The 24,853-nt window shown below is 45.9% G+C and overlaps 3 protein-coding genes across 4 annotated transcripts; 1 reads left to right on the top strand and 2 right to left on the bottom strand.

The window, feature by feature from the left end:
- Positions 1 to 467: 467 nt before the first annotated feature.
- On the bottom strand, positions 468 to 6,655 carry arpc4 (actin related protein 2/3 complex, subunit 4). The gene is made up of 6 exons (XM_080000883.1): positions 6,435 to 6,655; positions 4,546 to 4,664; positions 3,774 to 3,885; positions 3,324 to 3,419; positions 1,630 to 1,800; positions 468 to 605 (listed from the first exon to the last, which is right to left on the bottom strand). The coding sequence occupies exons 1-6, from the start codon at positions 6,435 to 6,437 to the stop codon at positions 600 to 602; spliced, it is 507 nt and encodes a 168-aa protein (XP_079857009.1). The 5' UTR covers positions 6,438 to 6,655; the 3' UTR covers positions 468 to 599.
- Positions 6,656 to 6,774: 119 nt separating this feature from the next.
- Positions 6,775 to 14,572, bottom strand: LOC307230465 (ras-related protein rab7-like). 2 transcript variants are annotated; one of them, XM_080000881.1, is made up of 6 exons: positions 14,541 to 14,572; positions 10,341 to 10,403; positions 9,729 to 9,855; positions 8,894 to 9,112; positions 8,272 to 8,400; positions 6,775 to 8,188 (listed from the first exon to the last, which is right to left on the bottom strand). In XM_080000881.1, exons 2-6 carry the CDS (start codon positions 10,391 to 10,393, stop codon positions 8,093 to 8,095), a joined length of 624 nt encoding a protein of 207 aa, XP_079857007.1. In that variant the 5' UTR covers positions 10,394 to 10,403; positions 14,541 to 14,572; the 3' UTR covers positions 6,775 to 8,092. The 2 variants fall into 2 exon arrangements, with proteins under 2 accessions (XP_079857007.1, XP_079857008.1); XM_080000882.1 differs by having other exon boundaries at positions 14,247 to 14,569.
- Positions 14,573 to 16,575: 2,003 nt separating this feature from the next.
- LOC307230716 (fibrinogen-like protein 1) lies at positions 16,576 to 19,691 on the top strand (the record flags this gene model as incomplete). The annotated part of the gene is made up of 6 exons (XM_080001152.1): positions 16,576 to 16,937; positions 17,565 to 17,760; positions 18,266 to 18,343; positions 18,460 to 18,572; positions 18,919 to 19,181; positions 19,349 to 19,691. Exons 1-6 carry the CDS (start codon positions 16,674 to 16,676, stop codon positions 19,689 to 19,691), a joined length of 1,257 nt encoding a protein of 418 aa, XP_079857278.1. The 5' UTR covers positions 16,576 to 16,673.
- Between the last annotated feature and the right edge of the window lie 5,162 nt (positions 19,692 to 24,853).

Below are 24,853 nucleotides of genomic sequence, written 5' to 3'. Positions count from 1 at the left end.
CAAGGGGGAGAGACACGTGAGGACTCAGACATGAAACCTTGTTGTTCTTTCTGCAACCGTCTTCATCCTGTAACACGACGTTTTAAACAAGGAATAAAGACAAAAAGACAAGCGCATGATAGAATGTATTTATTTATCACAGCTGTGATATTTCTTTTCATTTCCAATAGGGACTACTCTGTGTACTAAGACAAGAAACCTTTGCACCATTACATCGGCCTTATGATTTAAGGTCTGACATAACAAAAAGTTTAATGTGCATATATTTTTATATTTATAAAAAAAGAAGATTAAGTTATCGGAAATGAATCCTTGTATCCCTGTGCTCAACAACATTGATCAGTTATTGGTTTATAATACAAAAAAAAACAAAAAAACAAAAAACAGACCTGCCCTGATTTTATTTTCCGCTGCGAAGGCAGAAATGAAGAGGCAGTGAAGATTCATTATGTACAAGCACCAACGTTTTTAAGCACAGGAGACCGAGATCAGGGGCGACAACCCGTGGACCACATACATCTTTACTTCTTCTTCTTTTTCCCGCACTGGGCGCGGCCGATGAGCTCGTCTCCCGCGGCGCCGCCCTGGGATCCAGCGTCTCAGAACTGAAAGAGTTAAAAACCAAGCGACGTCAGAACCACAGACTTGGAGCAGGGAGATAAACCGTCCACGAGGACCTGGAGCTCTTGTCCTGATCGTGGGGAAACGCTGGTTTTAGCCGTTACTTTAAATGGCCGCGCTGATTTCTTCAATAAAGGAAAAATGTTGCAAGTGTCGTGAAATTGTTTGTTTTGATTTTTTTATTTATTTTTTTTACTCCGTTTCTGTTTAAGTGGATTTCAGTTGTTCGGCGCTTTGAGAAAACGAATGACACGGCATTCCTCGGCCATTTTCTGTTCCCGAAAAACAACACATTTAGTTAAATGTTCTCAATTGGACAGAATAATGACGCCCTGTCATACACGAGTGTGAATTATATTAAATATTAAAATATAACGTTAAAAAGTAGTTTCGTTTCAAGATCGTTTGGCCGAACCAACGTTTCTACATCTAATGAAGTGGATCCAGTTTCTCCATCTTGTGCCGACGCCCACAGGACGTTCCCTCCAAACGCAGTCTGTCGTCATCCGAGACGAAACACACGATCCCGACTGATTATGGGGATTTGATTGACATTTCATCCGGATCGTTCCCGACGCAAAGTACAAGATGTGCAGAGTTGCACATGCACCGTTGTCTCAGTACAAACGGTTTTGACGGCTGTGCCCGGCTCGCTCCAACGTCCCAGAACTAAAAAGAACGGTGACCGGGAGTGAATTTATTCACCTGATCTTCAATGTGAACTGTGGAAATGTTAAACAGGAGCCAGTAAAACCCATTAGATCTGAAAACATCTGCATTTTGTTTTAGCACCAGAGCTGATGACGCGTTTGAATTTAAATGACTCATTTTACAAATGCAGAAAAATAGATATTTGAATTGAACCTGAGTTTTGAAACAGCTGAATGAAAACCTCATATTAAAAAGTGTTATTCTAGGTTTTACACCATACAATCAATGTTAAATTCTGTTAAATATTAAAGTAAGACTGCGAATAAAAAATTAAAAAAAACACGAATCAAAACTCACATTTTTCAGGAACTCTTCGGCAACAATTCGGGCCCTGGCGTTGACGGACAGCTTCATCTCGCTGATTTCCTTGTCGATTTCTTCCATGAAATGAATGACAAAGTCGACCAACTTGTGCTTGTACATCTGCTCTGTGTGGAAGTTGGTGATGAGGAAGCTGATGTCGTAGCCCTGGAAAGACCATCCACCAAAAGACAAGACGACGTTTGGTTAAAAACCAGTCACCATCAAGTGCAAATGGGACGGCGTCTGGTGAAAAGGGAACCAGTCGGCAACCAGTCGAAACGACACAAAAGTATATTTTTTTTAACGTCTTGTTTTTTTAGTTTAAATGCTGAAGAACACACTCAACATTACAAACAACAGTTTTACGATCTCAATACTTGTAGTTTGTCACCAAATAAACTTGTTCTTCTTCTTTGTGCCTCAGCCCGGGGGCGCGGTTATCTATTTGCATCTTTGCCTTCGCCGGCTGTTGTTCCAGAGTTTCGTTTGAAATCCATCCCATAAACAAAATGCAACACGGCGTCATTGCAAACACGTGCTTGTTTTTTTCCACCAATGATGAATGAAAGTTCCGCGCGTTGCGCAAGTTGGCTCTTTTTCTCTTCCAATCTCTCAACCTTTCCTCAAAACAGGAGTTTTGGGGCTTCTCGCCCGTGGTTGAAGTGGGAACAGCGGCTCCTCCGGCGCTCGTACGGCTCCTCCGACGCACACGTGCACATCACGGCCGTCCCTCTGTATTCCGTGTGATGTCAAGTCAGAATTTCAAACCGTTTTGATTAGAACAAGGTTTGAATTCACCCGGACTACACCAGATCTTCGTATGGTAAAAAAAAAATAAAAAATAAAAATATATATATATATATTTCAATAACAGTGTTGTGCCGCAACGCACCAGAGCACACGAAGAAGAAGAAGAAGAAGTGATGTCACTTCCTGAGCAATGTTATTTACAAAACAACAACAACAGATAAAACAACGGAAGCAGGAAATGTCACTTCTGTGTGACAAGGTTAAATCTCTGTGTTGTTATGGGTCAGGGGGAGACGGCGGAGGAAGCTCTCATTTTTATGGTGGCGCCCAGAAAACACCGACTCCCAGAATGCACCGGTGATCACGCTCTGAGCAGTGCCACCTTCTCAAAACCATCATTGTTATCAAGTACGGAAATGGCAACGTTTACAAGTTACAGAGCAATAGAGGGGGTCATGCTTCTATAGTGAGCATCAACCTAGAATGAAAAGAAATAAACTTAAAATTAAAAGGATTAGCTGGAAAAATCTCTCGAACTTGAATTATGCATTGTCCAATGTTTTTTTTATAAATCAATGATTTAAATAAATATTAAAAGAAAATACATCCATAAGATATATATGGAGAGCATCATAGATTTATCACTTTTTATACTCCACACACTTTAAAACCACCGGCAATGACGCCGACGTCGTCCAGCGTTCCCTCCCGACCCCTGCCTCTGAGCATTTTCTCTGCTGGAGGGGTTGAGGTGCACCGACGTTCACGTAAGTATATCTTATCCAAACATCCTCACGTTTCAAAGTATGACACACCATTTGAAAGCTTACAATCTGCACTTTTATAACTGGAAAAAAAGGCCGCAGACCGTGGCCATCGAGACCCAAAGCACCCACGTCGCTGTCACAATGTGTGTAATATTGTCCATTTCCTCATACCTCAACTGGTTTCCTCCTCAAGATGAAGAAATTCTCCGCTCTCATCATCATAAAGCGCATGAATTTATGGCACAGAATCTTTTCAATCTCATCTGCCTTGAAGTAAAAAAAAAAAGAAATACATATTATACAATTATACACACACACATAAATAAGACAAGCAATTAAGAGTTGTTATATGATTGCAATCTTTATAAAATCATTACATTCCTTTCACCCAAATGTCGAGAGGAATTTTAAACTAATGTTGAAATGAATTAGGAAGGAAACTAGTTGACTATAATGAACAAATTTGTATGTTCCTTATGTTCAATGTCAATAGATTCTTCTTCATAAGCGACGTATTCATTATTGTTTGTTAATTAAACATAATAAAATTGTTATTCACAATTATCTGTATGACAACTCATGGACCAGTAAGAAGGCTCAACGTGCCCCGTGAGCACCAACCTGCTTGACAGCGATGCTGACGCGGACAGAGTTGATGGAGCCCTCGATCAGAACCTTCTCCCTGTCATTGCGGCTGATGATCACCGGCTGGAGAAGCAGCTCCTTGCTACTCCTGGAGGGGAACACACACAGTGGAAAAAATTCGAGAACACTGCCAATGTTTTTGATCCAAGGGTCATTGGGGCAATACAAAATTGAATTCTATATAATCCTTAATGTCATTGCCATCTACTATTTTAAGTGTCTGTGGCAGACGAGGGGGCGTGGCTAAGCAAAGGGCCGCAGGTGGCGGCGCTGGCTGTACCAGGCCTTATCAGCCCCGTTATCGCTGAGGGGCCGGACTCGGCCGGAGGAGTCTTCTTATGTGTTGTTTTGTTTCGCGTGCTGCCGGACGCTGGGCTCGGGCTGCAAAATGAGCAGGTCCACCCGAGTGTCATGTTCACGTCGGAGCCAATTGGAGCCAGAATCGATTAAAACCTGTGTCTATTGCAGGGTCATTTCACCCGGGTTCTTCCTTTCCACTGAGGACAAGAGCCACCCCTCGTAATTACTTTACAACTTCAACGACAAAACCAGGGGGAATATCACAGGTTTTCAATTATGATGTTTTTTCAAGGGTCTATTTTCCAAGGTATTCCAGTACTTCAATTTCTAAGGATGACATTCAAGCACTTCAAGGACCTGGTAAGAACCCTGCAGGTCACTGTATTTCGTTGTATGAACCCAGATGGTGAGTTGACGCATCGCGTCCGACCATGACAGAGCGACTCACCGTACTTCCACCTCGGGCTTGTTGTGGCGCTCCACTACTTGGGAGGAGAAGTTCTCCAGGCAGAGCGCGGCCTGCAGGGTGGCACGCACAGCGTTGAGGTACGGACGCAAGGTCGCCGTCTGAGAGGAAAGAGAAGGATTCTTGTGACGTCAGAGAATGTAAAAAAGGCCGGTACTATTGACCTGTACCGGACCTGTATTTAAGGTTGGTCCTGATAAGATGCTTTGATTTGCCCCAAGCGGATGAAGAATTTCATGGGTCCAAGTCACTACCACCGCTGGTAGTTTGCTTTTGTAACGGTGGTCATTCGGTGAAGAACCGACGGACGGCGACGCAATTTTTACCTTTTTATTTTTATTTTACAGAAGGCCCGGAACCAGAAGACAACACACAAAATGTCTTCATAGAATGTTGTGGTGTTGGTACTTTACAGGCTACTGCATTAAAATATACCCCCCAAGTAATGTCTTTCGCCTCAAACAAAATACAGTACAGGGAGACTTCTACTACGCACATACTGTACCTCTGTCTCATGGCAACCACAAACCACAATTCTAAAGAGGCTCCATTAGAAATAATACAAGCTTAGACCGCCCAACTCTGGCAAAGCTCACACATAATCAAACTACATTTTTAACTGTTACACCTGTTTCATCACAGCCTAATAAAGTCAGTAGGTTGCTGTGATGCACTACACTTGTCACTACCCCAAAATATCCCTCACACTAAAAGCTCAGCTCACGATGTGACGCAGAAGGTAACTGTGGCAACACAGCAACCATGACAAAGTAACCTTGACTTCCTGCGTGTGTATCTGAACTTGACGCCAGGCGTGACTATTTGTTTGACAATGGCATCTGAACCTCAACCCAAATAAAATACTGAGTCACCATCCGACCACCACTTGAGATCAATACAGGGAATAATCAAATAGTGAAAAGCTATGTCACCACTACTTGTCTTGACAAGTGATTTACAAAGCCAGCGATTGAGCTTTAGTTGTGTTTTATGCTGTAATTGCCTTCAACCACAAATTACAAACTTATGTGATACCCTCTGACTCATATTTTGAGTCAGATGGTGATTCAATACCCTGAATAAATACTGTAGCTCGCAAGAAAATCCCACATTGAATAAGATCAGCGTTTCTCGACGTGGGGTCCCCTGCGAAAGGATTCACAGTCCAGCGTCACTGTGTCATTAACAGGACGTTTGCACCATTTCAGGGGGTGTGAACGTAATAACTGTTTTGTTTTAAGAGGATCAACAACAAACCCACAGAGCACAGGGGGTCAACACACAACCCCCCTTTTGTACAGGAACAGTCTCTATAATATCCCGCACCGTGATGCGACTTCATTCGACAACAGGGCAGTGCCAGTGTAGAAACAGGCAGGTGGTGTTCATTCACGGCGCATCGACCGCTCCTGCCGTGACGTCTGCATCTTTATTCAGACGTCAGCGGTTCGGACGCGTCTCCGCGTCCCCGGCCGGAGGACGCGGCCGTGACGTCACCAGCCGCCGTCTCCTTCCTCCGCCGTCAACCGGCTTCCCTGCCCCGCGGAACGGTTGAAACACATCGTCACAACGCTGGTCGGCCGCTGTGGTGACACCGAGAGCTCGGCGCGACGTCGGCGAGGTTTACGAGCCACTACCCGCTGTTTATCCGTCGTTTCTCTGGGCGACGGACCGCTCGCTAACGTTAGCCGGCAAGCTAGCCACACCGAGACGTTTCAAACGACGCCAACGCTCCGAGGACCGGACAAGGAGGCGGCGCCTGGTGCGCGAAGCTCGCAGGCGACGGTTCGCCGGGAGCCGGCGAAACAGCCGCTTGTCGCCCCCTGGCCGGGGAGCCGCGCCGGGGGGGGGCGTTAAGTGAGGAGCCTCACCATGTCTGGACGCGGAGCGGGCGGCTCGAGGCGGAAGTGGAGCGCCCGAGCCGTTCCGCGGGAAACCGGAAGTAAGCGCCGCGCCGCCGCCGAGGCCACGGAAAGGAGCGCGTGGAGGGACGTCCCGGAGCGCGGGGTCACCGGGGGGACGCCGCTGGCTCCCCGCGTGAAACCAACATCTCCAGGTTAAGGCATGAAAGTCGATCTGGCCGCATGACTCGTTGCCACTTAGATCATTGTTTTTAACGAGTGTGGACAAGCTGAGCTCGAGGAATTAAGTGATAAACGTTGTTCACAAAACGGGAACCGAGCGAGCGACTCCAAACAATGCAACACTTGATATATTCAAGAATTTTATTATTTGACATCGATTTTTTTTTTCCCCCAACAACATCATCATTGGCATTGCTGTGATTTTTTTTTTTCTTCCAGGAAAAGGTTGATTATAATGGCAAAATCGATTGCTTGGATGAAATGAAACAATGTCCACTGTTGTTCAATCCATCGCTTTCTCACCTGTACCATGTATACGCAATCTGTTAAAAAGTAATAAAGTACTTAGCCAACCTGAGCTACAAGCGTAGAGATGACAGCAATAACAAAGATGGAGGACAGTAGACAGGTGTATGCTGTGTTGGTGACAGTGTAATTCCATAGCAGTGAATGATTCCTGATGGACAGAATACATACAGCAGTAATAGTAGCAGTACATGTATTATTACGTAAAGGCAAATAGTATTAATATCTCAAATCTATTCATGTTTTATTGGCATTATCTAGGTAGAAATATTTCTATGACCTCCACCCATCTACACGCAGGCGTCAAGGGGCGGAGCAAAAGAATCAGCCAGGTGTTGAACAGATTCTCTATGGAATTTGATGCGAAATACATAAGGAGATGTCATTAATCTTACCATAACGGTGCAATGGCAGACATTGCCCAAATCAGCCGTCCCTATATATATATATAATCAGCGTTTAAAGGCAACAAAAAAAAAAAAAAAACATTAAAAAAAGTGCAAAGACAAAGATGTGTTTCAGAGTGGCTTTCGAAATTACTTCACCAGCCAAATGGTATACATACATACATACACACATATTATATATATATATATATCGATATAGATATATATATATATAGATATAGATATAGATATAGTTTATCATTATTGTTTTTAGGCAAACAGGCCATAGAAAGCAAACACTTTCAAGGAACAGGAAAGGGGAAAGGAGAATAATATAATTGTGACTTTGACCGTAGCCAACATCATTCAACATAACAGTGTCAGCCCGTACGTCCAGAGCTCCCACTGTCCCTCTGGACAAGGCTCCACGCAGCCCCTTCACCGTGAGGGACCAGGGCCAGAGTCAGGCAGCACGGGGGAACTGTGAGGTTCTAAAGGGTGTCATTCACCCCACACACAATATTTGGGCACCGGATTTGTCAGCACATTTATGACAGAGTATTCTAGTGTGACGTGAGCACTACGTGTGGGGATACATCCATGAATGTGCAGCATACTGAGTGGCGGCTCTCGATGACATGGACAGTGGCATAAAAGAGGAAGACCAGCGGGGAAATCCTTTCCCCAGGAGGGTGACGCGGGGACGGGTTTGTTTTTCCGGACAGCCAGAGAAAAGGTGGTCCGAGTCGCCCTTCAGCAGCTGCAGCTCTCCGCCGACGGCTTCGCCCTGTCATTCCTGTCCAGTTTGATCGGCTCCGGGAATTCGTTGTACAGCTCCACCTCCGTCTCCTGCGGGGGGCGACCGCAAGAAACCATGGTTAACGGTAACCCCGGAGACACGGCCCGCGCCGCCGCCCTCCTTCACCACCTACCTGTTTGAGGGCGTTGCGTGCGATCGTCTGGAATGCCTGTTCAACGTTGATGGCTTCTTTGGCGCTGGTCTCAAAGTATGGGATGTTGTTCTTGCTTTGACACCACGCCTGAGCCCTTTTGGTTGTTACCTGTGTCCACAGAAAGAAAGAATTAAACACAACACAAGGGTATTTTCATCAGGTTTGGCAGTAGTAGTCAACATGGCAATCAATCAAAGAAGGCACAGTAGAATAGGCAGTAATATTTATTCAATTAGATAGGTTTCTCTTTACCTCTGATTGGATAATCTTTTTTTTTTTTTTTTATATGTATGAAAAAGCTTTTTTTTAGGAAAACCAACTGACCACCTAGGTTCTGAAAATTTCTGTTACACCAAGATTTAGAATAATATTGCGATCAACAATTTGTTGAGTTGTTCTCATTTTCATTAGCTTGTGTATTCCCTTGGTTTGTTATAAATAAAATCTGATAGATCATGAAATCTGTCACTAAGATTAAAAAAATAAACAGGAAAACCAGGAACCCAACAACATTTTGTTGTCAACATGGTATCAGCTCTGGTATTATGTTCTCAAGATAAAACCAGTAGAGCCATGACGCATATTAGTCATTCATACTTACTTGTCTATTCTCCAAGTCGATCTTGTTGCCTAGTACCACGAAGGGGAAGTTCTCGGGGTCCCGGGGACTGGCTTGGATCAGAAACTCGTCCCTCCAGCTGTCCAGAGTCTTGAAGGTGTTTGGGGCGGTCACATCGAACACCAGCACGCAGCAGTCGGCGCCGCGGTAGAAGGCGACACCCAGGGACTGGAACCGCTCCTGGCCGGCGGTGTCCCAGATCTGGCCGTGAGTCGGGAAGAGAGAAAGGAGAGGATGACACCACGAACACTCCCGTTCTCAATCTGACTCCCGGCACAAAGTGAGTCAGGCAGTGTTTGGGAATGGTTGGCGAGCCATGCTAACAACCAACCGGGCCTTTCAGAAAATAAGTAAAGATAGTGCAGTAAATCTGAAATTTGACTCTGTATGTTTCCCTCCATCCATCCACCTATCCATCTCACCACGCCATTGTCTTAATCTCTACTATTTAAAGCTGACTTATGCAAGATTCTTGATGTACAATATATGTAGTATAATAAAACTAGCCTTGATACATATTGTGCCATGCTGTATACATGAGCTCCAAGACACTGTGTTAAGTGTTTGTTGATGATACCTCGTTTCTGACCAATTCAACGATAAAACAGTAGTTGCATGTTTTGTTTGTCTTCCTATGTCTAAGGTCAACAAAGATCCATGTGAGAAGGACTGCACGGCTTAGCCTTCAAACATAGGCATGACACATAGTACAAGGCTGATTTAGATACAAGATCATGTTTCATATTCCAAGCTTTTCTTTGACATATTTAAAAAAACATATATATACACATATATATATATTTGAGTTGCACAGCACCTGCATTGTAACGAGTCGGTCATCCACCATCACCTCCTTGGTCAAGAAGTCTGCTCCTATTGTGGCTTTGTATTGGTTACTGAACTTCTTATTTACATACTGGTTCATCAGGGAGGTCTTGCCAACACTATCAAAGAGATTGACGGAAGCAGACGGTTGGTACAAGACCAATCAAAACTGAAGGCGTCATCAGGTGACAGACTGACGACGCCTATATACTATATACTTCGAGAATTATACTTACAGAATTACAGACTTGTTCATTTTAATAATAACAAAAACAAAATAGTAAAGCCAATATTTAAGAACATTTCTTCATGAGTTTTAGTTGAAAGCATTGAATGTATGAATGTTTGTAATTTATAAAGTGAATTTTAATGTGTAGTTCAATGTTTGAGTGAAAATTCTAGCCGTCCTTCACATTGTATTTATAAAGTATAAAGTGGAAGACGTGACGTGGGAGAAGTTCAAAGTACTTTGAAATAGCTTAATCTCAGAAAGGAAAAAATGTTCATGCCCAAAAAAGTTTTTTTTGTTGTTTTTTTTAGTTATTACTTGTATAAATTCTCCTGCCGTGCATGGTAGCAAAGTAAATGTGGGTATTCCACTCACCCAGAGTCACCCAGGATGATGACTTTCAGAAGCACTTTCTTCCTGGATGTCATTTTGCCAATGCTGTAGAAAGAAAAAATGACAAACTCAAGAATGTTAAGCATTCACAGGAGAGTCTGCAATCTTGCTCGTCCGTTTATTAATTAAGGGTTCTCACCCAATTTCAAGAAATGCAACTAATTTGGAAAATACTGATATGCGTACACCCCTCCCCATACAAACATTAGCCTACAAATATACTGCCCTAGACTGCTCAAGTTTGAACTCCATTCATCGCAGTCATGTGCTTTTGAAGCGGTCAGTCAAATCACGCGGAACACATCATTCCTTCTCTCTGCTGTACGCACACAGGAAATAAGCATGAGGGCTTCGGGGTTTCACTATGTCGGTCACAGCCATTTGCACAAGAGCCGTTTCTTTAAACGTGACAAACTAGCACCCCCCCCCTACTAAGCTTCTAGCTAAGTTACTCTTAAAGACAGGATACAGCAAATATAGTCCACTTTTTATTCAGTTGTGGTTGTGTAAGAGGGTCAGCAAAGGATGATGCAATGTAATTGATGCCAATCAAACGCCAGAACATTTGGTATCGCTTATATTAGATCTTGAAATACAGAAAACATTTCATGACACAATAATTCGTTTGGAAAATGCCTTATACCAAGGACAATAAGGGACTCATAGGCTGCAACAATCACATCAAGAAAAATAAACTATGGTTTGGATCCCTCTTTGTGGGTGGGCACGTTGGAAGCAATATACCAAAATGTTCTTTATCTATTTTATATGTACAGACTGGTTTATCTCTGGCATGTCAACCGCCAGACATGCAGCTATTGACTGTGTTAATAATGGAAAAAACGAGTTATTCATGGTCAAAGTGGTGCAACGTCAAGTTATGCTTAACTGTAATATTTCTAGACTGAACTTAATAAAATGCAGCAATAACACTTTAGCTTCAATGGTATGTTTTTGAGGTAAGTATTTTGTCAGAACAGAACACATATGCTCTAGACAGGTCACCATTTGTATTTCCTGGAGTCACGAATGATTAATCAAAGCCTCAAGTCAGGATCAACATAGAAACATGAAGCCTTTTAAAAACCCTACTACTAATACTGTTTTCACACCAAAATACGCCCGGGGTCAGTCCGCTAAAAATAGGCTAAAAATAGGCTAAAAATAAACACCTTTCCCGCTGCCAGGAGGAATTAAATTTTTTCCCTGGTTTGTCACGTTCGACGCCATGAACACATTGGGAAAGGGGCATGTCATGGTGCCAGTGTGATTGGGAATAAACAGTAGTGGAGACAGCAACTTAAACAAACAACGACATAAAACTGTAAAGCTTGGGGGAAAAAAAAGTATTTCGAGCCCTTCAAAAGAAACGGATCGTTCATGAACGACCCAACACTACAGTAGAAGCAGCATGGAGGTGGGCACCTGCGCAAGGATACTACATGCTAACTTCTGATTTTGGAATCTAATTGGGACTTGAAATGATTGAATGATACACGGTTATTCCTGTCTATTAACGCGCCAACAGCCGGAATTTCAATGCGTGCATCGCGCAGGTAAAGGGGCTAAAATAAGCTGGGTGACCAGGGTGTCCTGTTCACATTAGAGTTGATCAGAGGTGGAGCCAATTAAAGCCCGGGTCTATTGAAGGGTCATTTGACCCAGGTTCTTCCTTTCCCACTGGTGACCAATGCCGGATGTTAACGGGTGTTGCCGGGTTTGGGGTGCAGTGGGAAAGGGGTCTATGTCCACCCAAAAGAATGTCTTCACTAGATTTGAAGAGCTGCTAAAGTACACGGACAAGGGTCATTTATTCGACTTCAGGAAGAACTCCAGCAGCCACTCTGCTGTGAAGCTCCAAGAATCCATCTGAAGTACAAAAAAAAAAGAAAAGCTGCTCTCAGGGTAGAATTTATGTAGGTTGGCTGATTCACTTTCATAAAGAGTTTTACATGACAATGATAGATATATTTATATATCATGATTTCTTGTAGATTTAAAACCCAATGTTTAAATAATCTAAACCAGTTGAACTGTGTCGTAATTTAAGTAATAATGTTGGACTACACTTCTATTGTTTTTACTAAAAATTCAAGCATTATATTTTCACATGAAAGATGTTGGCTCATAACTTTAACATTAATTAGGCCTATAAATTTGATTTTCTATCTTTTCTTTATAATACCCCTGAAAGATGATGAATAGTAATATTCAATTATGACTCACCGATAGATTTAGGCATAGGCATAGCTCAGGCTATTAACACCTGACAGTGCAACTTCTCTTTCTATACAGATTTTATATAGATTCACTAAGACCAACTGTGATCTTGTGTCCTCTTAAACTCTAGTTTAACTAATGAGAACTTAAAATGTAGATCTTTTTGTGTATACTAGATGTGTGGACTTAACATATTTCTCGTCCCACATGATAATGAGTCATGCTTGGATTACCATCTCCCAGGAAGTTTGTGGGGAAAAAAGCCAAATAAATAAATCCTCGCCAGCCATATGTCAACCAGATATACATTTTTTCCCCCTCTGTACCGGCAAGAATAACTCTTGATTTGTCTGTCATTTACAAATATTTCTTGTGACTGTTGCAATGAGAAATTGCAACTAATTTAAGGAAATGAATTGAGGAAATGAAGAAATTAAAATACAGGAAAGTTACAAGTTTGGAAGACTGATTGGCATTGCTTTTGGCAGACGTCTGAGTTTCAGTTCTTAAAACGAGAACAGAAAACTCAATTGTTTCCAGTAATTTACGAATTTGAAATTGTAGGTGATAGCTGTGACTGGTCACATCTCATTTGCATTTACGCAACAACTCAGAAGCATCTTTCTACCAAATATAGAATAGGTTTCCCAAGTTAGCACGTTGCGCAATCCCTCTCTATCCATGTCGCAGGAAAACATTCCCTGTTATGCTCTCAGGTCGACAAAAGAGCATCAGAGCCACAACGACAAACAGAATTTGAAGAAAGAAACTGCAAATCAACTCCTCGCAAAAAGGGAAAAGAGAAAAGAGGAAGCATATTATAAAGTTAAGAAAAGCCATATTGGGGGGTGACAAACAGTTAATAAGTCATGACACCACAATGGAATATTTCATTACTGTAGAGCCAGTTTTGAAAAGTGTTTAATTTTGCCGGGCAGAGCCACCAGGGATCATTAAAGTGTTATGTAAGGCTGTAGATTTAGAAGTACTCATGTCATGGAATGATGGTAAGAAAACCACAAAGCAGAAACACATGAGACATGGGTAAAATCCATCCTAGTCGTAAAACCTCAAGAAACAAAATGTCTATTCGTTGTCTTTGAGGCCGGGTTTACCGACAGGGATATTCTGACCTATGTGGATAGATATGAAAATAGAAAATGGCAATGACATAAAGAAATGGAAATCACCCAAAATAAATAAAATGCGTCAATATATAAGAAACTTTAAATTGAAATTACAATAAACCCCAATCCACACTGTCGAAAACATTGTGCACATTTGCGAATGTAATAAAAATCTGTTAATATATGATGTGTATCAAGGTGATGAGTAAAATGTTATAACACGATATATACTGTAGGGATATGTTATAGTGTAGTTAGTGTCTGTAATCGGTATGGTGTGTCTTTATCAAGTCTAATCGGTTAGAATTCGTGGTAATGGTGGTGAGAGTTTATTCTCAATGGTGTAAAATGTTGTAATCGACCTACGCAGGCTTCACATTTTTTGATGGGATCCACCAGAACCCAAGCTAACCCAGAGGCCGTGATTTTAACCGGCCAGTTTCTCGAAGACGGCACCGAGGGCGGCAGCATGAAATTGGGTTAGGTTCGAGTTCAGCAAACAATAAAATCCAATTACACTGGTGCTGTATCGAGAACTTACTTAGAACTTGTACGAGGCAGGAAGGAGGGCGTCTGGCCGCGGGTCGCTCTGAATGCTAACTAGCTAGCTTGGTGGCTAACGCCGTGTACCGTAGCTAACGCTAGCTCGCTGGCATTTAACTCGTTAGCTACGGTTATCTGACAACGTCTCGCCTCCGCTCTTCGGAAAAGATAATGTTCCTGTTTTTATGGATGCCTGGAAATAAGCTCTCACGTCGAGTCAACGATTGCCCGGGAAATGTGTGAAAATGTGTCACTTTGTTGGAGCTGGTGTGCGGTGAACTGAGTGTGTTACCTCGGCGCTCTCCCTCTTCCCCTTTCACTTCTTCCTCGAAAACAATCCTTGCGTGATGACGTCAGACGCAGACAACCCAGCAAGGCCCGCCCACTCTGCCCTCTCCCCATGGTGCCAGGATGTCAGCGGCGCAGATGTGCGTTAATCTGTCTGTCTGTCTGCCTGTCTGTCTGACCGTCTGTCTCTCTGTCTGTCTGTTTGCCCGTCTGTCTGTCTGTCTGTCTGTCTGTCTGTCTGTCTGTTCACCCGTCTGTCTGTTCACCCGTCTGTCTGTCTGCCTGTCTGTCTGTCTGTCTGTTCACCCGTCCGTCTGTCTGTCTGTCTGTCTGCCTGTCTGTCTGTCTGTCTGTCTGTCTATCCTTGAAAACAATGCGTGCGTGATGACATCAGACGCAACCAAACCAGCATGCTTCGCCCATTCTGCCCAATACCATGGATACCAGGATATCAACAATAGTTGCATATCTGTCTGTCTTCTGTCTGTCTGGCCGTCCGTCCGTCTGTCTGTCTGTCTGTCTGTCTGTCTGTCTAAACATTTATCCAAATTGATATCTGCATGATTGCCTGGCATTGAAACAGTTCTTCTAGATCTTGACAGGATTGTTGTAAAATCAAACGTAAAACAATGACCACTAGGGGACAGCGTCGTATCAAATGGCACAAGTCATTTGACATGTATATGGAGCAGGATTACACTGAGGGAATGGGAAATCCAACCATCAAATCAATTATCTATCTATCCATCTATCTATCATCTATCTATCTATCTATCTATCTATCTATCTATCTATCTATCTATCTATCTATCTATCTATCTATCTATCTATCTATCTATCTATCTATCTATCTATCTATCTATCTATCTATCTGTATATCTAACTTTTGATCTATTGGCATGTATGAAACACACATGCACTGGTGAGTGGGTTCCTGTGAAGATTGTGTGAGTGTGTGTGTGTGTGTGTGTGTGTGTGTGTGTGTGTGTGTGTGTGTGTGCTTGCGTGCATGTGTGTGTGTGTGTGTGTGTGTGTGTGTGTGTGTGTGTGTGCAGGCTTGTGTGTGTGTGTGTGTGTGTGTGTGTGTGTGTGTGTGTGTGAATGTGGTGCGCTGAACATCCATTTCTGTGTTTGTGTTCCCAGTTAGGTGGAGTGTGTGTGTCCATGGACTCCTGGCGACTGGGATGACTCTGGTGTTTAGAGAGGAATTCCTGGCTTTTCACACCTATTGAGCGTCCAGGCTTTATGACCTGTTGGGAACTCGGTTTGTAAATACAAACACTTCTGTACAAAAGAGCCGGTGGACAAAATGGACACAGTATTTGAGGAGATGGCAGGCTTGGCACTTGCAGACACATACCTGCAGTGTTGTCTTTCCTACAAGCATTGATATGTATGCACATTATCAAAAAGTGACAAACAAATGTGTGTGTGGGGGGGGGGGGGCGGGCGCCGGGGTCCCTCCAATCCTGTCTGTATATTTCTATTTGTATTTGTGAGCATGTGTGTGGGAGTTGGTGTGTGACTTTTAGGGAAAGAGATGAGTCAAAGAATTTCACAAAATGTGTGTGTGTCTATGCATGTGTGTTTCTGTGTGTGTGTGTGCGTGCGTGTGTGCATGTGTGTGTGTGTGTGTCTTTGTATCAGGGGGTGGGTGCATTAGTGCGTGTCAGACAGCAAAGAGTGCCGCAGTTATCTAGGAATCTGAGACAAAGCAGCCTCACTGACAGAGAGAGGGAAAGAAAGAGGGGTAACAGAGAGAGAGAGAGAGAGAGATGGAGTTCGGAAAGAAGGAAAGAAGAAGATGAATTGATGAGCAAAAGAAGAGCATAAAGCCTGCTGTGGCAACAATAGTCAGATGTAAACAATAAGGAAAGATCATCATTAACAGTGGATCAGTGTGTAGTTATCTATAGCCAGGAGAAGGAACACACCTGGTGCTGTAGAGCAGCGCATATAGATTGGAAACTAGCGGACAGAGAAGAGTTTGTCTAGAATCATCCTCAACCACACCAGCAGACACACACACTGCCCAATTCACAAGAGGAGCACAAGGTGGAGCCTCGATTCCGTGGGAACCAGCATCAGGACCTCAGGAAAAGTGCACTTTTCGCCAAAGATTGATCTTCGTCTCCTCATGATTCCCCGCGGCCCTGCTGGAATGCTCCCACTGCTGTCGGTGCTGGTGGGAGTCCTCTCCCACGCCTGCCCACACCCTCCCTGCAGGGACAGCCTGGTGGCAACGCCACAGGTACAGCCTGGAATCCCCACCTGTAGGGGTCAAGCTGGGACGACGGGCTGCAGAACCGTGGTCTCCCTCCCAGCCATCTCAGAATCCCCTTGGAGGGTGGAGCACAGGACGGATGTCCTGCAGCCCAAGGTTCCCCCTGTTCAGCCCAAGGTGAGCGACATCTATCATAAGGGTGGGGCTGCAGTCCGTGTCCTGTTGGTCTCGTAATGTTGGGAATAGATTTAGCTCAGATGACTTGGGGTCACACCTGGTCGTGACTCTACGGGCGATCTTTGAGGAAAGCCAAGATCATGTAAAAATGATCTTCTGTTCTATGACAGTGTACCAGCGGATGATGTAACAGGTCTCCGCCATGGACGTTAAGGCAACGTGCTGTGCAGCCATCGGGCGGTTTGCTCCGATCTCTTGGGATTTCGGTTACTCTAAACTTGGAAGTCTCGCCTAACAAACAACGGCACAGGGCACACAATCAAAGCAAAGAAGAGGTAAATTTAGAGCTGTTTTAAAATGCCGCCCATCATACGCCTGTAATGAGCTCATGCGGCAACAGGTGGGCAGGAGACATTAATACAATGGATGATGTAAGTGTAAGTGACCCAATGAGCCGTTTTTGTTTTTTTTGTGTCTGTGGATTGGCGTATGTGAGGCGCTGTGATGACTGAACATACACTTGTGCCACTTACTGATCAACTTATGGACCAAAGCATTTAATAGAACATTAAAAAAAAAAAAAAGTTGATTTTTTTCATAACGCGTTAGTGGTTTATGCCACTGCAGACGGGGGACGCCACAGAGCGCTTGGTGCAGCTGCAGCGCTGCATGCGCTCTTTACAGGGGACGTCGGGCCCCCAGAGACCGGTGGAGCAGGAGAAAGACTCGCTGAGGGCCATCCTGGCACTAATGGCAGCTGTGCTGACAGAGTGTGACCTCCACTGCCACAGCCAGGCTCTCAGGGCGATGGCCAAGCGATTGGGTGAGTAGCATATCAATCCATCCCCCATAGGAATACACACACATAACACACAAGCATGCACGCACACACACACACACACACACACACACACACACAGTAAACACAAACACAACACAACACAGCCCTTCGGGTTGGACCCCTAATTAAGCCTGCCAAGTGTCGGTCAGAGGTGAGTGCATAGGAATGTAAGTGCTCTGAGGTGGATTGGAAAAGCTTTCAGTTCACACTAGTGCACGCACGCACACACGCAGACACACACACACACACACACACACACACACACACACACACACACACACACACACACACACACACACACACACACACACACACACACACACACACACACACACGGTGAGGCACACACCTCGAGAGGTGCAGACCTTTATGAGGAGCAATTACACAAAATGATCTGACTCCGAAGCATCTCAGAAGACTGCCGTCATTTGAAGCCCCCCGGTGTGTCGTGTCCTTAATGCAACGTTGTTTTTGTCCTGGTACAAAGAGGGCGCTGCGGTGGGGAGAGAGGGGGAGAAGGATCTGCTGCTGCTGCTGAAGAGCATCACCCACTATCCACCTACAGGTGAGGGGGACTGAGAGAAATCAATGTGTTTGATTTATAATTTTTTTTTCCATGTATGATTGGTTCGTCCAAGCAGTTCCTACGTTGGATAAGTACGAGCTGTGTGTGGTTTGCAGTTGCTCCGCTGACGAGGATCCACCCGCAAGACTGTGCAGAGATATATAAGTTGGGGATCGTAGAGAACGGGATCTACACCATCCAGCCCGTCCTGAATCAACCAGCCATGGAGGTATATCGCACGATGTACTGATGAGAGCTTCAATGTTCAGGCTGTCTCACTGATGACCTGAGAAAATATTCCAAAAATATAAACACGCACAATAAAGAATCACACGTGACAGAACATAGACGCACTAGATAACAACAATCAGCGCAAATTTTATCACCACTGAGAGCACAGATGGCTCAGGGGTCATTTGCAGGCATTTAGATGAGATTAGGAAGATGAATGAGAGGCGCTGGGAGATATCATTTTGGACATATAAACATCCTATACAGAAACAACCATACCCCAAATCCCCCTCCTCGTTCTCTTTGAGAGCTGTGAAGCATCTGTCACCCGCTCATCTACGCAGGCTAAATGTGACATGGAGACGACGGGCGGCGGATGGACCGTGTTCCAGAGTCGGCAGGACGGCTCGGTGGATTTCAACCGGACGTGGCGGGACTACAGGGAGGGCTTCGGCTCCCTTCAGGGAGAGCACTGGCTGGGGAACGCGGCGCTGCACGCCCTCACCTCGTCCGGGCAGCACCAGCTCCGCATTGAGCTGGAGGACTGGCATCAGCAGAGGCGCCACGCCATCTACAGCAGCTTCAAAGTGGCCCCCGAGGCACAAAGGTCGGTGGAAGAGCTCGTGGGGCTCATGAACCTCTGATGATAAGGTCCGTAAGCGGGTCGCTTCGGCTGGGTTCACACGTGTGTATGTTCCCTTTGCGCGGGGTCAGATGTTGCAAACGAGCCGTATGAACATTCCCGAACTTCACCGCTTTGTCCGTCTCTCCCAGGTACCGCCTCACGGTGCGGGAGTACTCGGGCGATGCGGGCAACGCCTTGAGCTACAGCAAGCGCTACAACCACGACGGCAGAGCCTTCAGCACCAGCGACCGAGACCACGACCGCTACACCACCGGCAGCTGTGCGCAGTACTACGGCGCGGGCTGGTGGTTCGACGCCTGCCTGGCGGCCAACCTGAACGGACGCTACTACCGCGGGCGCTACAGCGGCCTGACCAACGGTATCTACTGGGGAACCTGGTACATCCTGACGGACGGGCACTCCGGAGAGCGCTACTCCTTCAAGACCGTGGAGATGAAGACGAGGCCTCGGAACATCGCCGGGCGTGTGTAGAAATGACAGGGAATGACGAATATGAAAAGCCCTGAAGAAAAAAAAGCAAAATTACTGATTAAATGGAAATTACCCTTCATTTGCTTAATAAGTCATTCTCTGGGCATCACTCTTTTGTGAGAAGCTTTCACAGAAAGACAGACAGATAGATAGACAGACAGCTAAACAGATAGATAGACAGATAGATAGAAAGACAGGCAGACAGACAAGCAGACAGGCAGACAGACAGACAGACAGACAGACAGACAGACAGACAGTAGTGACGTACTAAATGCAAAAACAAAACAGGTAAAAAATAAAAAAAAAGCTTAAATGTTGATGTTTTTATGGACCTTCATTATCCTTGTGTTCAACTGAGCAGGAGCTCCTATGCAGATACAATTTTTGTGCACTTTTTCCTTTGAGTTGAAAAGGTACAAACAACATTTTGGCCAGATGATATCATGAAAATAAATATTCATTATTTTACATGTCAACACTTGTCCTCTTGTTTTATCTGACCCGCTCACCATGAAGGAGCCCAGCGACAAGTGTGTCCTGCGACGGACGCACGGTAGGAGTCATGACCCTCGTATGGGAGCTGTGGCGTAGGTTTACTTCATGATCTCCACCTCTCGAGAGGTTAAACCCAATCGCCTCGGCTCGTATTGACTCGCGGATGTATTTCCCATGACGTGCCACATTTCTTCGACATAGCTTTCCGCTCCTGAAGCTCAGGGCTCCTGTTAGCCAGCAGAGAGGTGAAGAGGCGGCTGGAAAAGTTACCTTGACACCCCGTCGCCCCTGCCGCTCCGCCATACCACTCACGCTGCCGGTGCTGAGATGACGGCTGTTTTTTTTAATCGCTCCCTTTCGCCCGCAGGCAGCGCTTGATGTGGGGCCAGATCGGCGGCCGAACTCTTTGATATCGTGGTTTTTACACGCGGCGGAGAAAAGCACCGTTTTTGGTAAAGACTTCTTTCTCTGTTACCTGCCATCTCGCCTCTCTCATACTTTTCCCAAAACCGCACGCACACGAATGATGTGCAATGGGCGTCTTGTCCTCAGACCCTCTCATCGGACGCGCACACACACGCACGCACGCACGCACGTACACACACGCACACACACACTGATCCTGGCTTGTTTTCTGGAGTTGGCGTCTCTCACCCTGGTTTGTGGAGCTTTTCCTGGAGTTTCGAGCTTGTGTGCGGTTGTGCACAGGTGTGTGTGAGCCTAGTCCTGTGTGTGTGTGTGTGTGTGTGTGTGTGGATGGTGGGGATGGACCCTGAGGGTATGTATACATGGCTGTGCCCATTTTAGCAGCGTTCACAATGAGCTGCCAGTCCCTCCAACAGGCACAGGTTCTAATAATAGCAGTGAGAGGGCACGGCGAGTGCACGGCGGGGCTCTGATCCACACAGACAGCATGCAGACTCCAGACCAGCTACCATATTTCACTCATCCTGGACACACACGCAAACACACACACGGCACACACTATTCTGGTGAAGAACAAATTTACACTCTGCCCCCTGGTGGCTCTCTAGATGACTTTACTGCCATGTCGGGAGAACCAGCAGAGTCCACGGCCTTGTGTGGTCAATCCGGAATGTGACCCCAGATAGAGGTCACTTAAAAAACGTCCAAAAACATTCGGGGGAAAATGGAAGATGAAAGGATCGCCCTCAAAACGATCTCCACACCTGAAATAATGGGAGCAAAAGTAAAAAGAAAGGGAAAGTCCGTCGATGTGGTAAAACCGCGGCACGAAATCAACATTCTCCAGGCGTAACAATCCCTCTCCCATCAGTCCTTCGCAACTGCCCAGAGCGAGCGCTGTCGTGAACATTTTCGTCGCTCTCGTCCAATCCTCAGAGCTCGGCTCTCACCCGTTTATCAATCCCCGTTCGTTCCGATCACTTTTGTTGTCCTCTCCTCGCTTTTCTCCATCCATCAGTCTCTTTTGACAAGGGAGGAACAAGGGCCCAGGGGTTGTGTCACCACAGTATCCTGGCACGGTGTCTGTAGTGGGGTGATAGGGCAGGCGCTGGAGGGTGTGCGGGCGCCGGCGGGCTCTGTTGGGCCCCGGGCCGGAAACCCAAGCTGGGCGAGCGGTTAGGCAACGCGCCTCTCTGCGGGCCCTCACAGCCCCCGGAGGGAAGCTCCCACGTGACCTGTGTCATTTCAAACTGTGCTGCGACAGCGCGTCGCATCACTGTTAATAGAATAAAAGATGATGTCACCTACAATAAGCGCCGTGATCCACTCATATCATGACCCAAGCGCCGGATCTGTCACAGATATGTCGTTATTTAAGGCAATCGCATTAAATGGTGTCGCCACGGCACACCAACGAGTAGAACGACAAGGCTTGGTCTTGAGGAGACGGACTGTGAGGCTACGTCTGCCGTTTTGCGTCTGTGTGGACCATGACAGGACGACCAGCCTCTTATAACCAGAAAAATAATATTTTTCCAACGTACTGTATCGAAAAAGCCAATAGAAAACTATACACTATCGCTCTTCATTTTCACGTCAGCCTCCTAAAAGAGATGTTACACATTAAATAGGAGTCATTCATCCCTGCAAACAGCAGGTGGCTCTGCTGCTCAGTCCGTGGAAAGCCCTGGAAAACCAGTTTCTCTGCGCCTCGCTCCTCACTTCATCTGCCCCACAAGAAGGGCTTGAAATCCAATGCAGCCTCAGACTCGGGGTGCAAAGCTTAATGTGCTCCATCCCGGGGATCTGCGTGAAAGCAAACCCAGAGTCGCTTTGTATTTGTGCCTAAACAAGCTGGTAGGACGATAGCCATGGAATGATAATCCTGCAGTTTATTATCATTGTTGTTATTCTATTATCTAAAGGTGGAAAGTGAGCTTACCTCCAGCCACTTCTCAACCATGAATAATACGTAGGATGCACGTGTTAAACCCACTTGAAGTTTTAGTGTAATAACTTTCCAAAAATAAAGAATGCAATGTCCCTTTTCAGCACTGGGGGTGCTATATTGGTGGTTCAGGGCCTAAGGAGGCCAATAATTGAGGTAATCACTTTGCCTTTCACATTTTATTCTCAAAGGTAAAGAACATTTACTCATAATGAAAACTGAAATAAAGGCCTGACAGTGAGAGGAGTAAAAGGGAAGTAGAACCAGTGAAAATGTTATCACATGCAGCGTGAAGCCAATGGAAACGTGCGAGGGCTTGAAGGGGATGGGGGGGTGGGGGGGGGGGGTGCTCGAGCGGGTGAGGCTGAAAAGGTGTGCGAGCAACAGGCCGTTGGAGCCTCCCAGACCACAGGGCCACTGCTTGCAGAAACCCAGAGCGAGGCCGCATTCCGTTTGAAACCGGAATTCACCAGAACAAGTGTATCCTGATGTGGTGAGGAGATGGGGCAGCCAGGGGGGGCGGGGAGGAAGGGAGGGAAAGCACAGGGGGCGCCACACAGAAGAGTTTCACTCTATGTCTCCCACCATGGCGAGGGCCACAGAGCGAGGGAGAGGGATGGATTGTGGCGGTCGTCGTTTGGTTCCGCGCCGCGCAGGCTCACTGCCGGGTCGCGGGGGCGCTTGGCCTCGTCGACAACGCCGAAGGGACGTTGTGCCGATTTCAGCTTTCTGAAAACAAAAACGGAGAACAAACGAGAAGGAGTGAGGAAGGATCGTAGCGCGTCCGGTCACTGATCCCGGCTTGATGCACGGGGCTGCACTTGAAAGGTCACTTTGACTGTCAATCTGTTATTTACTGTCAGCAACAACCCCTGCAAGGGAGGGCCTTATACCCACGGCGTGGATTCAGGAGTCCCGCTGCTTTCGTGTATTTTGCAGAATGCGCTCGGCACCTTTAGGAAGCCCCTTCTCTGGGAATTGCGACGGGGAACCGAGTTAAATGAATGGATAGGTGAGAAGCGGTGCAATAGAATAAAAAAGAATGGTGTGGAATTTGAAGAGGGGGCATTCCGTGAATGAACGTGGTACCTGGTACTTTGTAGCACCTCTTCATCAGGCCTGGGAGGAGAGCCCATCGACCACTAGAGGTCAGCGCTTCCATTACATTACAGCCCCGTCTTCTCGCCCCGTCCAGTCCTTCCTGAGGAGCTACACAAGAAGTGCACAAAGCTTCTTTAAGCCTCCGTTATTTTCATATTTGCAGCCTGCGAGGGTATGCACATGCTCCTGCCAGTGTGTGTGTGTGTGTGTGTGTGTGTGTGTGTGTGTGTGTGTGTGTGTGTGTGTGTGTGTGTGTGTGTGTGTGAGGATGGACTGAGGTTAACTACTGTATGAGGGATGTGGTGAGGCAACCCACTCATCAACTTGATTCTCCATTCTCTGCATCTCTGGATCTCCCTCTCTCTCTCTCCCTCTCTCTCTCTCTCCTCTTTTTAACACCTGCTAGGGGGTGGGGGTGGGGGTGGGGGCTTGCGGTGGTTTATACACATGCATGTGCACTGTGTCCTCCAAAAGACACTGTGTGGTTATGTTTTGTGTTTGCATGTCACTGTGTGTGTGTGTGTGTGTGTGTGTGTGTGTGTGCGTGCGCGCGCGTGCGTGTGTGTGTGTGTGTGTGTGTGTGTGATGCTGTTGTTCGCTCCCTCTCTTTTTCTCTGACTGGCAGGGTGTGTTAGCTCCTGCGAATCAGCTTAAGGCTTGTACACAGGAAGAGCAAAGTCAATGCGTCTCAGAGGATCAGCGACAGAAGGAGCTGATACATGCAAACGCAGGCGCGCCTGTACGTGCAGCCGCGCCACAAGCACGGGCACAGCGACTGCGCGGGCGCACGTGCACACGGGCAGGACGGGAGAAAAATAAAGTAAAATAAAAATTGAACTACATCGTGAGTAGCAAACTGTTTTTCGGGAGAGGGCACTTGCCATTTGTGATTGAATGCGCTTGGTACCTTCCAGGTCAGGCAGTTTCTTCCACTGATATATTATGTGCATAAATAAAAGCACCGTCTGACTGGTGAATAAAAGAAAGAGAGAGAGCGAGGGAGAGAGAGAGAGCGAGAGAGCGACAAGGAGACTTATGCTGTGTCTGTATTTATCTATTGTGTATTTATATATGGTTTAAAAAGTAGAAAGGGGATTTATTTATGTCTTATTATGGCCGGTTGGGCACATTCCCACATGAAGTTCCTGTGTGTGTGTGTGTGTGTTTCCTTTACTCCAAATATTTGTAACGC

The sequence above is a fragment of the Zeus faber genome, assembly GCF_960531495.2.
Source record: "Zeus faber genome assembly, chromosome: 5".
NCBI lineage: Eukaryota > Metazoa > Chordata > Actinopteri > Zeiformes > Zeidae > Zeus > Zeus faber.
This window is presented reverse-complemented; position numbering and strand designations above follow the sequence as displayed.